This window comes from Miniopterus natalensis, chromosome X (assembly GCF_054644295.1).
Source record: "Miniopterus natalensis isolate mMinNat1 chromosome X, mMinNat1.hap1, whole genome shotgun sequence".
Classification (NCBI taxonomy): Eukaryota; Metazoa; Chordata; class Mammalia; order Chiroptera; family Miniopteridae; genus Miniopterus; species Miniopterus natalensis.
This window is the reverse complement of record NC_142103.1, coordinates 24,528,770-24,546,978: the sequence shown is the minus strand read 5'-3', so window position 1 is coordinate 24,546,978 and position 18,209 is coordinate 24,528,770. Positions and strand designations below refer to the sequence as shown.

Genomic DNA, 18,209 nt, shown 5'->3' with positions numbered 1-18,209 from the left:
AATTTGTTTAACCCTCACAAAATCTCTAGAAAGTAGGAATTACTATTTAATAAATAAAACAATAGCCACATTGATAATACCAGGCTAAATTTCCTTTGTTAGGCTGTTAGTAAATCCAGGTGAAACTGTATCAATCTATGTCAAACATGGAGCTCACAAACTTTCCAATTCTTAACTATTTTATTAAGATCTGCCTCTAATAATAACAGTAATAACACTTGCACCTACAGTCACATTAACTAATATTTGTGGAGCACAAATTATGCACCAGGCACTCAGTCAGGTATTGTGAACATGATCTCACTCAGTCCTCCACCTTTTCTAGGAGGCAGACTATATTGTTAGCTTTATTTTACTGAAAGGACTGAAGTTCAGGAAGGTAAGTGACATGCCCAAGGTCATCCAGTTAGTAACTGGCATTGCCAGGATACCTCTAAACCTCAACCTTCCAGTTCAAAGGTTCTTAGTTACTAAGCATAGACTTGAGGGGCCTGGAATTGTCAAATTGGATCAGTCAGGGGCGAGTTCCCATAGGGGATATTTTGCTATACCTCTCAAAGATCACTGAACACTTAGGATCATGTCATCTATTCATTTTTTTCTAACTTACTTAGAATCTGTGGTTTTGATTATATACAATATACAGGTGGCCAGTTTCATTACTCTCCTATGAAGCTGAGCTTTCTTCCTTTTATTTGTCCTGATCCAAACATTTTCCAACCCAGGCTATACCTTCATTCTTCTATCACTTTCAGCTATTTTTATTCAAAGTGAAGAAACTTCACCTTTTTGGTCTGTCCTTTCTGTGGTCCCATTCTGTCGCCAGTCCCTTGATCCATTTCTGCTGTTTTTCTCTAGATCTTCCTCAGTACCATTTTGCTTTTCCAGAGGTACAGTCATATGGTAGATGTAGAGACTCCTAGAATTTGTACTTGAGCCTCACTTCCTTTTGAATCCTCTTTCTAGTGATGTTGGCATTTGGCATCCCCTTCTTCCCTCCCTCCCTTCCTGCCTTCCTGCCTTCCTGCCTTCCTCCCTGCCTTCTTCAAATATTCACTGAATATCTATTATATGCCCAGGACTGTCCTAGATGATAGAGAAACAGAGATTAATAAGGTATATGTCTTACAATCAAGGAGCTCACAGTTTAGCTAGAGAGATGAACAAACACTAAAGTGTGTTAAATGATATAATAGAGGTCTGCATGAGGTCTATAGGACATTAAAAAAGAAATAACTTGTTATGCTTATAGCACCAGGGCCAGCTTTACCAATGAAGTGCTATTTGAGCTGGATTTTGAAGGAACTTTCAAAGTGTGTTTCTTTATCTATAAAATAAGGATAAAGGTGAAAGGAGGTTGAAGGATGACAATAGAGCAGGAGAAGAGTCAGTTCATGCTGGGGGAGGAGAATGGAGGACTCCAGGAAGGATGTCTGAGGAAAATAAAACAACAACATAAGAAACCTATAGATTATCTGATGTGTTTGAATCTATTGAAAGGAATTCAATAGTTTTACTGGAAATTTGGGGGATTAGAGATAATACATTTTTTTAAATCCCCAAATGAGGCAATATTAACCTCAGAAAAATTTTAAATGCTTTACAAGAGAGGATCATAATAATACTGTGTTCTGCAGCTGTGGACAATATTTACATAGTCATAATACTACAAACTTGGACTTAACTACAACTTGTGCTATAACTATATAAGGGGAATGTGGTGGTATATGAAGGGAATGGTGCAAGAGAGTTAAAACTTCAACTTCCAGAGTAGGAAGTCAATAGAAAATGACCAAAATTGGAAAAGGCAGGACATATTAGAACAAGCATAATAGAAACATGGGGGCAAATTTTAGAAGATTCAAAAAGAGTCAGAAGTGATTGTCTCTAGTGAATAGAACTCAGAGATGGGGGACTGGTGGTTTTTGTTTTTGTTGTTTTTTGTTAGAAGCCTAGTAAAACTGTTTGCCTTTCTAAATTATGCACATGTATTCCTTTAATCATAAAACATTGAAAGAATAACCCAGCAATTCAACTAGCCTTTAGTCTCAAAATATAAGATGTTCATTCTCATTTGAAGGGCTGTGGATGGGGATGAGCCTGCCTGGAACACAGACATGGCCTCTTGGGGACAATACCTTAGTGATTTTAGGTCTCATGCTCAGCTGAATCATCTCACACGTTAAGTTTCACTATAGACTGATCAAATAAACCAATTTATGGAATGGGCATATCCCTCTCCAGTGGCCAGAATGCATGAGACTCCATAGTGAGCATAGAAACTGTGAGAATATTTTTAGGGAACTATTTGACCTATTCTCTGGGAAAACCTGGCGAAATGTCCCTGCCTGTAACAGAGGTTATTTCTCTGGTCACCAGAGTGCAGCTCCATGGTATCTCTTTCACTTACCAAGCAAATGCACACTGAAGACCCACTTCTCTAAACCCCATTTTGAAAATGACGCCAACTCCTCCAAATTGGCGTATTTTTTTCTTTATGTGTGTAAATATGAATGGGTAAGCTACATAGTTGACCCAGACATCTTTCTCCCCCTTCCCTCCCAGTCCAACTGGCAGAGTTCTAGGGGTTTCCATGCTCCCGGCCTATGCGAGTCTATTTCCCACTCTATGAATGCCCCAAATATTCCCCACTGGTCACAAAAGTACATGTCTAAGGCATATATTCCATCTTACTAATCAGCTGCTTATATTCTCCAGATCCAGAAGTTGGCATCATTGTTGGAGCGTTGGTGGGCACCCTAGTTGCTGCTGTCATTATCACCTCTGCAGTGTGCTTTGCAAGGAGCAAGGCAAAGGCAAAGGCAAAGGCAAAGGCAAAGGCAAAGGGGAAGGAAAGAAAGAGAAATTCTAGAACCACCACAGAACTTGAGTAAGACCTTAATTTGTTGTCTTTACTTGAATATAGACATTTCTCTGGCATATCTCTTTCAGTCAGCTCTTCCTAAGCACTCCTTTTAGCATAATATATCAGGGGTATCTCTCTGTTCGTTCTCACTACTTTTATAAAAGAATCATGATGGGTACTGTTTACTGAGTGCTCTATGCCAGACTGTTCTAAGTACTTTATATCAACATATTTAACCACAATAACCCTTTTAGGTCTAAGAAAATGATTTATTATATTAGCATACTTGTCTTTCTACCAACAGTCATAAAATATAATTTTCCATATTTTTTGAACAAGGCAAAAGTGCCTAGGGCCCACAGAAGTCAGAATGTGACTGTGCCCACTGCCCATACTCTTGACTACTGTACTATTTCTTCTTGAATGGGTATCACATTCATTCATTTGTTCATCCTGCCATTTCTGTGCTTCTACAACTATGTATTGGGCACCAACCAGATGCCAAGTATTGTGCTAGATGAAGTGGGAACTAGAGATGCACCTGAGCCATGGATTTGGCCCCCAAAGACCTAACCAGATATATAGATCCTTTCATCTTGATATGTTTTCCCACCTTTTAAACACTGGTTTTTCTGTCTTGAACTCTCATGATATTATTGAGACATAACCTTTCTGGACCCAAAATGGAGACACATGGTCTAAAAGTGAATCAGAATATCAGAAATCACAGAGGTCCTGAACAGACTGAGACCTATGGTCACTGAAGCTACACAGCCTGTGGCTCCACGTGAAATGTCAAATCCTAACTTGGTCTTCCCTGGGCCTTCTTCCTGCAGACCAATGACAAAGACAAACAGAGTTTCAGAGTTCGAGACAATGCCATCTGAAGACGTTATTCATCTAGAAGCGATGCAACCTTCCTTCAATGAAACTGAACCTGACACTATCCTGGGGCCAGGTCATGGGCCTATTCCCAAGCCTGAGCCTTCCCTGGAGCCTGCCCAGGAGCCTGCCCCAGGATTTGAGCCTGCTCCAGTGCCTGAGCTTGAGATCCAGCTTGAGCCCGAGCCCGAGCCCGAGCCAGAGCCCGAGCCCGAGCCTGAACCTGAGCCGGAGCCTGAGATTGTAGTTGAGCCCTTGTGTGATGAGGAAAAACCAGTGAATAAGTCATAGGCTGGTAGCCTAAGTAGTGTTTGTCACTAAGGAACCCATTTCTGGCACTTAGAATTCAGTTGACCTAACCAATCCCCCACTGCTTCCCTCAATTCTGACCAACCCTCTTCTAACAAGGTGCTCCTACCATTAATCTAAAATAAACAGGTGAAGATAATTACTAAATAAATGGAAGGGTTCCTGCCTCACTGGTAAAGAGTACTTACAATTTTATTAATATGTAAGCATAACTAATGACAAAGGCAAGTGATTTCTAATTCAGTTGAAAGTGTTTTTGCAACAACACTTGTGTAGTGTTTCTGAAAATCTTATTTCTGTATCTTTAGTTACTCTTTGTTACATTCCACATACACACATGACAAGGTGGCTTTAATTGGATTCAATATTATTTCTAGGATTACTTCAGGGCTTCCCATTTTCACAATGACCACTAAGAAAAGAAATCACCGTCGCCATAGTGTAGATTGGAAAAAAAAAATCTTTAAAAATTCCAGAGGAGACTATGAAATGGGTATGTATTGATTGGTACACAGCATTTAAAACTAGGTCTTAAAATTAATGCTTCATTTATCATATTAGATTTTCCAATGAACCACCCTGTTATTCAATATCTGAGCATAGCAATGTTTTTAAATAATCCAATTTTAAAATGCAAAGTAATGTACAGGCAAACAATTCCAAATACAATTTTCCTTTAGTGAATACAAAATGTTGATATCATAGGTAAGGTACCATTTAGCTTTAAATGAGCTATTGTGTTATCACTGTGTCTCATGCTACCTACTTTGGAAAAGCCAGTTTAGGAAACTGTTCTAAATGAACACTTAAGATCAATTTTAGATAATCTGAATGAATTATTTAATCTGTTTTACTGATGGAGTATTCCACATTAATGGAGATAGCATTCTAGTATATTAAATAGTAACTAAAATGAATTGATATCACCTTTTCTTTACCTGTTAAAAAGTTCTTCCATTGATCATATTTCACCCACATCCCACCTTGAAGAAATGTACAGGTACACTTTTTCATTTGTGTAATTAATCAGCTTTTAAATCTTATTTTGAGGTTCAATAAATAATATTCAATAAAATCTTATTTTAATGATCCTAAGGTAAATCTTCTATAAGCAACTTTGCTGGCATTTACTTTATGTAGAATAAACTGTACCTATTTCAAGTGTACAGTTTGATGTTTCACCATATGTATACACCCATGAAACCACCAACAATATAGAGCATTTCCATCATCGCAAAACATTTCCTATGCCCCTTTGCACAATCCCAACACCCTGAACCTAGACAACCAGTGATTTGTCTTCCATCATTTAAATATTAGATTTGCCTTTTCTTGACCTTCATATAAATAGGATCATACAGTATGACATTTTTGCATCTGACTTCCTTCTAAGGTGAATCCTTTTTAATTTTTTAAAATTTATCTTCTTTGTTGAAAGTAGTACAGATGTCCCACTATCCTCCCCCATTGACCTCCTCCACCCCACTCCCACCCCTTCCCTAGGCCTTCACTTCACTATTGTCTGTGTCCATGGATTATGCATGTATGCATATAAGTTCTTTGGTTAATCTCTTTCCGTGCCCCACTTTCCTCTGAGATTTGTCAGTCTGTTGTATGCTTCCATGTCTCTGGATCTATTTTGTTCATTGGTTTATTTTGTTCTTAGATTCCACATATGAGTGAGATCATGTAATACTTTTCTTTCTCTGACTGGCTTATTTCACTTAGCATAATACTCTCCAGGTCCCTCCATGCTGTCTCAAAGGGTAAGATATCCTTCTTTTTTATAGCTGCATAGTATTCCATGGTGTAAATGTAGCACAGCTTTTTTATCCACTCATCTACTGATGGGCACTTGGTCTGTTTCCAGATCTTAGCTATTGTAAATTGTGCTGCTGTGAACACAGGGGTGCATATATTCTTTCTGATTGGTGTTTCAGGATTCTTAGGATATATTCCTAGAAATGGGATCACTAGGTTAAATGGCAGTTATATTTTTAATTTTTTGAGGAAACTCCATACTGTTTTCCATAGTCACTGCACCAGTCTGCATTCCCACCAGCAGTGTACTAGTGTTCCCTTTTGAATCCTTTTTAAATGAAGTAATGAATATCTACTTATCCAGATATTTTCATGTAGAGGGTTTTCTTAAACTGTACAGCCCTTTCTATATAGATTCTACCTGTACACTAACTGAGACCCTGTTTTAGGGTAGATTGACATTGAAATTCACATTACACTTGTTCAGAGTAATGGGGAAAAGAGATAGCAAGTTTTATGTATTTTCTTCGATGTGTGTATTAATTTTAGCTAATCACATGGGTTCTTGAAATATCTCTAATTACATTCAGACTAAATTCTATTATGATATATGGCATCTGATGTGTACAGGAAGCAAAATGATGGTCTTAAGAATGACCTAATATTTAGAGATTAAAAACTAAACACCAGCAATATAAAAATCTCAACTACCAGAATGCCAAAGTAGGTGGAATTCACTTTTCCCTTCTACTTTTATGACAAAGGCAAATCACAAGAGACTGCTATATAATCCTCAACAACTACACCCCCAAATTTCTGATGGATCGGTGCCGAACAAGATGAAAGGCACTCTTGGTGGCCTTACTGAACGTCTTTATTAGCATTGTTCTGTTCCAAATAGTGCAGAGTTGGATCAGTGGTTTTTCACCTTTTTGGAGGTCATGGATCACCTTGAGAATCTTCTAAAAACTCTGGACTCCTCTCCATAGAGAAATTCTTATACACACAAAGTGTCATGTACAGTTTTAGATAAATTACAGACAGCTTGAATCCAAGATTAAGAACCAGTGACTTTGATAAAAACATGGAAGGCATGCAATAAATCTGTGGATGTCCTGTTTCTAGAGGGAATGGATGCTATGCTGTATGACAGAATCATGACAAAAATGATCTTGATAGCCTGGAAGCTGAGCTGAAAATAACATAATGAATTTGAGAAGACTGGAGGGAGAGGTCTGCACTTAAAAATAGAAAGTACATGTTGCCCATGCAGAAACCCTACCTGGGCAAGGTTGGAAAGTAGGTAAGGTTAATCTGAAGTGGTATTTTTGGATTTCTCTTTTCAATGCCCTTACTGGCTTTCTGGTGTCTTATTTTTTAAACACCCAGGATTCTCATGAGTCTTTTAGCTCAGTGACCCACTCAGGTCTGCATCCCTCAGGCAGGATTCATTGCTCAGGGCCCTTGCCATCCTTTCAAAAGGTAGCCATTCTGTGACCTGTTCTTGTCCAGTAAACATGATCTTTCATCATCCAGTGATGTCATTCAGGTTGATAAGGACTTAGCTTTCTTAGGAGTATTTACCTTTAAATAGGGGACTCTGGAACACAGATAATTCCTTAATCCGGAGTCTAAACGGTGGAATTTCAAGGACTAAAACAATTCAGAGGGGAGTTATCTGTGGGAAAAGACGTCTCAGCCCCTCCCAAATCAAACCACATGGGTTACCATCTACTTCACCCTAAGGCGACTCTGGGTCAGTGTGACTTTCATCCCAGTCTCCTTAATCTTCTGTTTGTACATCCATAATATACCATATATTTTTGTTTGCAGTGAATCCTGAGACCCTATAAAATATGAAATAACATTTTCACCAAATTTTACTTGGGCAGGAAAACAGACTCATATGTTAAAGAGCTTTTCAATAAGTAAACAAAAGTTTTTTCTGTTTATCAGTGGCTCAGAAAATAGTAATGAAATAGGTCATTACTTAAACATTCTGATTAAACTTCAACCAATTACTTCAGCATAATTCTTATTCAGAAAAGGTACTACCTGATTTATTTTGCCATAGGTAGTTAAAGTTTAAGTGCGTAGTCGCACAAAATTCCAAATGAACCTTGGGCTTCTTAATCATTCACTTCTCATCACCTAAAAATATTTCCAGAAACTTCTCTCCTCTTGTTCTGTATTTAGCAACTAGGATATGCTAAAGTCAGCAATCAGCTCTTTGGCTGTAGGTCCCCATTCTCCCCAAATTCATCTTTTTATTCAGTCACCTACGGGACATTTATTTATTGAATGGCTACTGTGAACCAGGTATTATGGCTGGTAATACAATGGTGAGCAGAATCAGAGCTAGCAGAATTAGAGCTAGCAGAATCAGAGATAATATACAAGTTCCTGCATGTGATCAATAGTGGTGTGTTGACTCTAGGGGAGGAAGGCTGGGTTTGTACTGCAAATTATAGTGATCTATAATGAAAAGGAACTAAACCATAGTAATTCTTGACCTATAGCTAAGACACCATGCACAGGTGTGGGCAAAAGTAGGTTTACAGTTGTGAGTACGTGAAACAGAGTATATTCTTGTATTATTATTTATTAATTATTAAATTATTTTCCATATGAACTGTAAACTTACTTTTGCCCACCCCTGCATATTGATATTTCCTATGTCCTTTAGAGTACCAGGTGACCTTTCCCCTCAATATTGTGTGCTGAGAAGTTAAAATTTGTAGTTCTTACACTGGCCTGCGTAGTAACTCAAGTTTGATGAACTTTCAGTAAAAAGAACTGCAAGAGCTGGGAGATTTGACATTAATAGTACTCAGTCTTTTCCAAACCTAGGACACCTGAGGATGATAACACACACTGGCTCACTCCTGAAAATGATGAGGTGGAGGTGGGAGGTAATGCAGAATTACATTCTTGGTAGGGGAGACAGGCAGGGGGTAAATGCAGTTTTAAAAAACTAGGTCATAACTATATATACCCAGACATTCCCCAGAGGAGAATTTCTGAGTGTAGTAAAATAATCTGCCTGAGATTATGCAAAGTCAAGACTAGACCCCAAATTCTGCACCAAATTACTAATTTCAATGAAACAAATCCACATTTAAGTAATAAATGGTTGTTTTACAATGTTTATGTGCTGGAAAACAGGTCTTATAAAGGGTTCAAACCAATCAATAAAGACTCAATAATCCCACTTGTCTTTGAAGCTTATGGTTTAAAAACAGAATTCAGAGATGATAATGAAGGCAATCTGATCACTACTTAAGGCCATCAATACCCTTAGTTTATACATATCAGTGATTTACATATTGTTAACAAGCCAATTCATTTAAAATATCAATAGCCTACAAATTACCTGAGGCAGGGGGAGAGAGAGAAACACTGATGTCACAGAGACACATGGGTTGCCTGCCACACACCCAACCAAGACCTAGGGCAGGATTGGACTTGTAACCCAGGTACATGCCCTTGACTGGGAATTGAACCCCCGATCCTCTAATGCACAGGCTGACGCTCTAACCACTGAGTAACCCAGACCAGGACAACATCAGGACTCCTGATGGCCTCTTTATGTTTTAAAATTGTGCTAATCATAGATTTTGCCATGCCATACTCGGTAGCCAGATCAGACACACAAACCCCTCTATCATACTTTGCAATTATTCCTTTTTTAAGCTCTTTCTCACAAATTTCTTTTTCACTTTGCTGCTATCGCTAACCTTAGGACCCATGGTGACTTACTGTATTTAATAATAATAAGCAGCAACAAAAGCAAAAAAAACATGAAAACATTCACAGCACAATTTCCTGGGATGTTAACAACTCAAGGTTTAGAGGTAAACTGACTCATACTCATGCATTCTCTTCTTTATTGCCTGAGAGACATGTGACTGATTATACAAGTATCAGCATGAAACGGTTGTTGGGTTCAGAACTGAAGTTTTGTTCTACAACCAAAACCTTTTTTTCCATGAACAACTTCGTCTAGAACCAAATTGTTTGAGATGAGAGACGTTCGAGAACTGAGTTTTCACTGTATTTATGAAGAGTAAATTCCTTCAGTCCTAACTGGCTGCATTAGGTACAACTTTAACCATGCTAAAAAATATTGGAAATTATTGCCCCTACCATCAATTCTATCTCTGGTATTAAAAAAAAAAAAAGTTTACTTCCATTAAAAAAATGCTTTCCTGATTAATATTTGTAAAGATCAGCACTCGAAATATTTATGTAAAAAGGGTTTGCAAATCAACAACACAGTTCCTGCTTACAAAACTCATTTTAACTACTGGTTATTAAGTCTCTGGCCCCAAGTTAATGTAAGTTTGTGGGCTCACTTACTTTAAGCAATATTTGCAGCATAAAATTCAAATTAAAAAAATAACTTGAAGAGTCACTTGGAGGTCATTAAGTTTTATGACTAGTAATCATTTAAGAATATTTCCATAAATTGAGATCGAGTTTACACTTATTAATTTCCTTTGGCTCCACATTTAATTAGCAATTCAGAAAATTACTGTTTTTAAAGATTTTTGCTTCAGTTCAAGCTTCACTAATTTTATTGACTTTAGCGCTACCAAAAACTGAGAAATGTCTTTATGAAGGACTTTAAGGTTTTAGTGGGCATTTAACTGATTTGAAAGAATAATTGAGAGATTCTCTCAACATTTTATTTTTTTAGTTTCTGAAATACAAATCAAAGTACATTTTTGTAACACAGCATGTTAATAAGTTTTACATTCTTTTCAATACAGGATGACTTAATGTAGGTACTTTAAAACTTCCTTTTTAAAAAAACACACTTTATGGAGGGAAATAGCTCATTAAAAAGATACATGGGTACATAGGCTATCATTTTTCATTATTTTAGTGCTTCTGAATACCAAACCTGGAATAACAGGCCCGCCAACTGAAAATTTGGTCCCCTAAAATATATAAGTATTCTTCCTATAACAAAAATAAATTAAATGTACTGTTGAAAAGACAGGAATTTTTGGTATAGGCTTCTGAGTGAGCTTAAAAAACAAGTTAGGAAGTGTTTCAACGAAGCAGAAGAAACATTCTAGAGTCTACCTAAAAACATTTGGTAGAACAACTGGCCTGAGGGTATTGGGGTTGTTCTGTCTTAGAGGGGGACTGAGGGTGTATGAAAGAGTGCTGAAGTCTCACCATAGGCACAGAATCACTTACTCAAAATTAACTAAAATTAATATAGACTATGCAACAATAGTAGAACAATTTCAACAGTTATTCCATGCCTGGAAAGCAAATTGTAAACTTAGAACAAATATCTCAGCAGGAACAATAATCAAAATGTTTATAAGACTTTGAAGGTGAAAAAAACCTCATCATTCTCTTGTGCACAAAGTGTATTTGTTTCCAGGACACTGGGGACAACCACAAAACATACAAAGTAAGAATAAATTCAAGCTGCTTAACCTTCCACCATTCCCTTGAGTGTTAAACCCAGACCACCTTTGGCTACTTGTAGGGGTGTCTTTTCTTCTTTATTCTCAATGTAAATGCTTGCTCCATGGGACACCAGCAGTTTTGCTTCTTCCACTCTCTCCTCATCACAGGCTAAGTGTCTGAAATTGAGGACCACAAAGACCGATAAATCACTACTACTTCTATATAATGGCTACGATTTCCTGATAGGTACTCTAAAGTGCACATTATTAGGTAGTGTAATATTGGAAAGCTATTTAATCAGGAAAGCAAAATCAATTTGCATAGGGAAGAGTGTTTGTAAGTTAAAATTCAGTGAAATACCCTTATAATACTAGATCATAAATCATAATTCTGGTTCTACTGCAATAAAAGAAGGGATCTAAATGCCAGCCTAAAACACAACTTCCTTATTTTATTGAGATTAGAAGTAATTTGCACCAAACACCGGCAATCATTCAGGGTTGGTATTTAGAAAAGCTTCCATTCATAATCTGCTAATAGGAATTTGTATGGTTTATATTTTGGAAAGGCAGTTTAAAAGAGTTTATCTCATTTGATCCTTATATCCTCCTTGTAAGTTAGCAAGGTATTACTATTACCATTTTACAGTTGAAAATTTTGACAGCAGTTTAAGTCCTTGCCTATGATGACATGACTGAGCAGTAACTGAGAGAACCTTCTTGGGCACTTAGTTTGCCAGGCAGGGTATTAGAACTTTACATGTTATTTTATTTAAACCTCACAACAATCTACTGAGGAAGGAATTATCATCCTCATATTATAGATGAGGAAGTTAAGACTCAGGAAAGTTAAGTAACTACTCCAAGTAACTTAAGTATTTAATGTAGCCAGTAAGTGGCTGAGTTTGTAAATCCTAGGCCGTTCCTAGAACCTATACTGCCTAACTTCTAGATTTCTCCAGGCCACTGTGCCTTTCTTATTGTGGAGAAAAGAGCTACAGTGGTACCTCGGTTTTTTAATGTAACCCATTCTGGAAGACTGTTCGAGTTCTGAAACGTTGGAAAACTGAGGGATCCACAGCCGAGAGCTGGGCCTCAGCATCTTGCACTCAGTGGAAGCCGTGTGGCATGTTTGACTTCCAGGGCGTGTTCAAAAACCAAAGTATTTACTTCTGGGTTTACGGCGTTGGTAAACCGAAATGTACGTCAATGGAGGTGTTCGAAAACAGAGGTACCACTGTACATGCAAGTCTTTCTAAACAGTCACTCAGAACTACAGAAAAGATTTTTAAAACTAAGAGTTAAGAAAACATTTTTTAAAAGTTGGTTTAAAAGTCAAATTAGAAAAGGTTGGGTCTCACTTTGGACTAAAAAGGAGGCTCAGAATTTCTGGTTCAAAAAAGTCACCATTCAATAAACAAGAAGAAAAATGGCCAAGTACTGCAGAAAAAGTATCAAGGTAGATGACAGCTTCAGGCAGTACACATAAATCAGTTCCAAATGGATTTGAGTTAAATGAAAAACAATAACAATAAATCTCAACTACAACCCATGCTGCAATAAAATAGAGGTGAATATTTAACTAATTTCAGAGTGAGGAAAGATTTTCTAGTCATGAGGGAAGATTAATAGGTTTGACTACATAGGTTTGACTTCCGTTATTTAAAAAAAGTCAAGAACAACATGAAAAGACAAACTGGAAAAATATTTTCAACTAACATGGCAGAAGGTTAATATTTTTACTATGTCAAGTCAAGGGTACTTAAAAAAATAAGTAAACAAATAAATTAATTCCCCAAAAGGAAATAAAAAGGGACACAAAATGTTGTAATTTATTTTAAAAAGTAATTAGTCATAGGCATTAAAAATGTTTCTATTTACTGATAATAAAAAAATGTATTTAATATAGTTGGTAAATGACTCAGTTTGTAAACTATGAAATATAACTATGGAATACCATTTTTCATACAAAAAATGGGTACTTTCAGTGTTGGTGAGGGGGTAATAGGCACTCTCAAAGTGCTTTTGGGAGGGTACAATGACACTCCTCTGGAAGCAATTTGGCAATATATAGCAGTAGTCTTAAAATGTATGTATTTATTGATCCAGCAATTCTACTTCTAGGAGTCTATACTAAGGCAATAATCTGCAATATGGCCAAAATTTCTGTACAAAGTTGGTCAATGTAGCATTATTTATAACAGTGGAAAAAAAAAAAACAAAACTTTAAATACACAGTAATAAAGAAATGATTAAATCACAGAACATCCCTAAAATGGAACTGTATACAACCATTCAAATATATTTTAAAAATACTTAATAACATTAGGTGAAAAGAACAAGATATAAAATTACATACACAGTATGATCCCAATTTTTCAAAAAAGAGAGTAAAATATGCAGTTGCATATATAAGACTTGGAGGAAATACATAAAAATGTTATCAGTGGTTGATTCTGGGTGGCAAGATGACAGGCATTTTTAATTTTTATCTTTATAATTTTATGTGCTTTCAAATGTTTTTGCCATAAACATGTATTACATTTACAAGCAGAATAAAAAAAGGAAACTATGTGTAAGAATTAGTGCAAGAGGGCTAATGTCAGGTAGAATACAAATGACTGCTACTTGTCACTTACAGAGGAGTGTTACCCTCAGTGTCTTGGATGTTTGTGGATGCTTTGTAGTACAGAAGAATATGAATCATCTTCAAGTTACCCTTGGCTGCCGCCCGGTGCATTGCTGTAGCCTCATAATGGTCCTTAGCATCTGGATTAGCCCCACCTTCCAGTAACATGACAGCGATCTGGAAAGAAGGAGAAGAAAACAATGCAGAGATCTATCTGTGTTTACATACAGGTTTAGAATGTAAAAGAAGTCTCCTAGGAATAAAACCCTACCTCGTGCCTGTTTTTGGAAGCTGCATAATGTAGGGGAGTACAGCCATTTTGGTTGACAGCATTCACTTGAGCACCTCTTCCCAGAAGGGCTTTTACAATCTCATCCCGGCCAGCGGAAGCAGCAATATGAAGAGGAGACCAACCGGCCTGTAAAAGAGGTGGGCAGTAAAAAAACCAGGGGGGAAAGGCACAGACATTAATGCTAACATTTAGGCAGAGTTTACAAAGAGCTCTTTGTGAGTGGTTTTAAAAAACAACATTCTTCCTTTTCCCCTCATTAAGCACTGTAGAAAATTTGGAAAGCACATGTATGCAAAAGAAAAGAAAAACCACCCATAATCCCATAACACAGAGGTGATGATACTTGAGTCTAATTCTAATGTGTTTTCAAATTGGGATCATAGGCTATCAAGTTCTATGAGTTGCATTTTCCACAGTTTCCACTTATTTTGTTGTGAGAATTTTTCTGTCATTCTTTAGAATCATAACTTCATTGATTGCATATTATTTTATCATATGGATATACCTATTGTATCCAACTATTCCTATATTAAATTATTTTTATTTCTTTGCTATTATAAGTATTACTTCAGTGAGCCTCCATGAAAAGGAATCTCTGCCTACAAAAAAGTTTTCATCTTTATTCTTCACAAGTCTTATCCTAATATAACCAAAACCATTATAATAAATCTCTATATAACAAAATAGATATCTAGGCCCTCGTAATTCAGGCACTATTTCTCCCGCAAAATTTCCAACATAATAAGAAAGGTCTGTAGTTTGTTAGAGGTCATTGTAATAAGCCTTGATCTGCATGTTTACCTTAAATTGCAGGGTATTAGTGGCAAAACTAATATTTTAAAATAATGCAAACTAATCCTATGCTTGGTCACCAGGGCCATACTGTAATTTCCTAGTAATAAAGGTTACAATTTTGTTTGTAAGCTTAATACTCAGACTTCCGTAAACACCAGTCTGGAGTCTACAGATAACTGGGAATTTATCAACTCTGCCTAGTACTCACATCATCTTTATCATTCACTGGCACTCCAAGTTGCAGCAAGAATTCAACAATTTCTGTATGTCCGGCTGAGCACGCCCAATGCAATGCAGTTCTGCTGTCCTACACGGGAAAGAGAGAAGCAATAAGATCAACATTCCTGAAGAGAAATAGAAGAACTAAGGCAAGAAAGCAGAAAAAAGTAAGATTGGGGCCAGCAAATCTGTAGTTTAGAAACAAGTGGAGATCACTGGATCCTCAGGTGGGTAACCTTAAACCATATTATTACTAATATAAGCGAGAACAAGGTTTTAGTAACTTGGGGAGAATACAATAATGGATATAAGTAATTCTGGGCAGAATACAGCCATGAAAGCAGTAGAGTAAGAAACTGATTTGAATGCTTTGGCAGAAATAGAGCTTTGGCTGTTTACTATTGCATTATTTATGTACGTTTAGGCACTGTGCTAGTTTTACATATGTCTCACTTAATCCCCATGATCCTGTACAGTGGCTATTATCCCCATTTTATAGATGAAGAAACTAAGGGTAAGCAACTTGTCCAAGGTCATGCAACTAGTAAATGGTGAAGTTGGGACATAAATTGCTGTCTGTCTGACTCTGAAATTTCGAGAGAAAAAACAAGCGTATCTGATGGGGAAGAAATGATCATAAAACTAGTTGAAATTATTTGTATATCCATTTAAAAAACAACAACACACACATAATTGGATAGCAACATTACTTAAAAAAAATAAGCTAGGAGTTTGTCATTACTCAAAGGGAATCCCTTTTTGCATTTATTGTTATATTTCTTAGCTCCATGTGAAAGAAAATGGTATCTTAAATTTTATAACAAGAAATTTCAAACACATATAAAAATAGAGAGAATGTAATAAAAACCCATATGCCTATCACCTAGATTTAATATTTTGCCGTATTTGCTTCATCAAATTTTTTCTTTGCTGAGGTTTTTTAAAACATATCCCAAATATCATGACTTTTCATCCTTAAATATTTCAGTATCTAAAAACAAGGAAAGTTTCCTTCATAGCTCTGAGACCGTTATTATACCTATTAAAATTAACATTAACTCTAAAAAAATTAAAATTAACACTAGATGTTTTATAACATCTAATACCCAGTTTGTATTCAGATATCCCCAACTGTCCCCCAAAAGTCTTTTCGCAGTTGGCTTATTTCAATCAGGACCCATACAAGGTCAAGTTGCATTTGGTTATGTTTCTTAAGTCTCTTGATCTTGAATAGCTTCCCCTTTTTATGTCATTGACTTGATGAAGAATGGTTGGAAGCATTATTCGATCTTAATTTAATGTTATTAAATTAAAATTAAAGTATTAAATATTGCCAGACCATAATGAAGATAAATTAGGCAAAGGTAAAGCCATTTTCTGATTAAGCAATAAAGGAAAGTTCCAGGAAAAAAAATCTCCTGACTTCTAATTCTCTTCCCAAAGACACAAAAAGGAGATCTCTAAGTATGTGACACTGTCTCACTAGTGCTTAGCATGGTGCCTGTCAAATAGGAGGCAATCTATAAATACTTGTTGGCTTACTAAGTGCACTGTGCATCTTGCTTAGAAACTCAGGGTTAAAGCATGAGAGCAAGAGAGAAGAAAGAAACACTTCCCAAAATCCATTCGCTTTTGTTCTGCCTCTGCCTAGAATGCCTATTCATCCTCCAAGGAAATCCCACTCATCCTCCAAGTTCTAAAGTCTTTTGCAAAGCCTTTTCAATGACAACATTCGGCTTTTCTAAGGGGGTTAAAGCAGATCCTCCCATTACATATTCTGAAAGCACTATGTGAACTTCTCTTCCGAGTTTTTAACCACAATTTGTAATCGGACATATGACTTGGGATTACTTTATGCATGTCTGCTCCTTCAACTCCTAGCAAACTGTCTAGCACAGATGAGTTCAATTACACGTGTTTCATTGGAAAAAAAACCACTTGTAAAAGTAAATGCACCCATTAAATAAACAAACAAACAACTTTCCTCCTCAGGGATATCTCAAAGATTGGATATTTCTGAGAAACGCAGTAAACGTTGTAGAAATATTCAAAATTCAGCGAGCTACTGGGCCAAAAAAAGAAAAAAAAAAAAGGAAATAAAGAGGAAGGAAAGGAAGGGAAGGAAGAAGGGAAGAAAAAAGGGAAAGAAAGGAAGAAAGGAAGAAGGGGAGGGGAGGGGAGGGGAGGGGAGGGGAGGGGAGGGGAGGGGAGGGGAGGGGAGAAGGAAGGAAGGAAAAGAAAGAAGAAGAAAGAAAGAAAGAAAGAGAGAGAGAGAGAGAGAGAGAGAGAGAAAGAAAGAAAGAAAGAAAGAAAGAAAGAAAGAAAGAAAGAAAGAAAGAAAGAAAGAAAGAAAGAAAGAAAGAAGAAAGAAAGAAAGAAAGAAAGAAGAGAAAGAAAGAAAGAAGAGAAAGAAAGAAAAGAAAGACAGAAGAAAGAAAGAAAGAAAAGAAAGAAAGAAAGAAAGAAAGAAAGAAAGAAAGAAAGAAAGAAAGAAAGAAAGAAAGAAAGGAAAGAAAGAAAGAAAGAGAAAGAAAGAAAGAAAGAAAGAAAAAAAAAGAAAAAAAGAAAGAAAGAAAAAGAAAATCTGAGGTTTGCGGCACAAGCTCCAGCCGCCGGATTCTGAGTCCCTAAGTGATCCGGGGTGAGAATGGGGAGACAGGGGCGGGGATCTGGCCCTCAGGGAACCTGCCTCCGCCTGGGCCGCGCCAGGCAGCCACGTTGGCCTACGTCACCACTGCCGCCGGCGAAGAGGCCCCGGCACTGCTTTACCTGGTCAGTTCTAGTAGCCAGGGACTTATCGGCCAGGATCTCCTCCTTCAACTCCTGCAGCTTTCCGCTGTAGGCCAGATTGCAGACCATCAGGTTAGACACAAATCCCTCCATTTCGCTTTCCCAGGATCTCCCAGCAGCAGGACCAACGACCTTACGCTGCCGGCTCCGACTGCCAATCAAAAGAACCCACAGAAGCCCACCAATCACCGACCTTCCTCGTTCCGTTGTTCCTGTCCCCATCGCAGGGCGCCCCTG

The 18,209-nt window shown here is 37.1% G+C and overlaps 2 protein-coding genes across 2 annotated transcripts in view; one reads left to right on the top strand and one right to left on the bottom strand.

Annotated features, from left to right (window-relative positions):
• VSIG1 (V-set and immunoglobulin domain containing 1) overlaps window positions 1–5,205 on the top strand; it is a 33,062-nt gene extending 27,857 nt beyond the window's left edge. Inside the window, exons 6-7 of the mRNA XM_016198692.2 lie at window positions 2,719–2,890; window positions 3,703–5,205. Coding sequence (XP_016054178.2) covers window positions 2,719–2,890; window positions 3,703–4,039 — 509 coding nt within the window. The 3' untranslated portion in view covers window positions 4,040–5,205. The remainder of the gene's footprint in view (window positions 1–2,718; window positions 2,891–3,702) is intronic.
• A 1,473-nt stretch (window positions 5,206–6,678) lies between these two features.
• PSMD10 (proteasome 26S subunit, non-ATPase 10) lies at window positions 6,679–18,126 on the bottom strand. Its single transcript, XM_016198416.2, has 5 exons — window positions 17,952–18,126; window positions 15,172–15,270; window positions 14,148–14,294; window positions 13,887–14,053; window positions 6,679–11,424 (listed from the first exon to the last, which is right to left on the bottom strand). Exons 1-5 carry the CDS (start codon window positions 18,063–18,065, stop codon window positions 11,271–11,273), a joined length of 681 nt encoding a protein of 226 aa, XP_016053902.2. The 5' UTR covers window positions 18,066–18,126; the 3' UTR covers window positions 6,679–11,270.
• Between the last annotated feature and the right edge of the window lie 83 nt (window positions 18,127–18,209).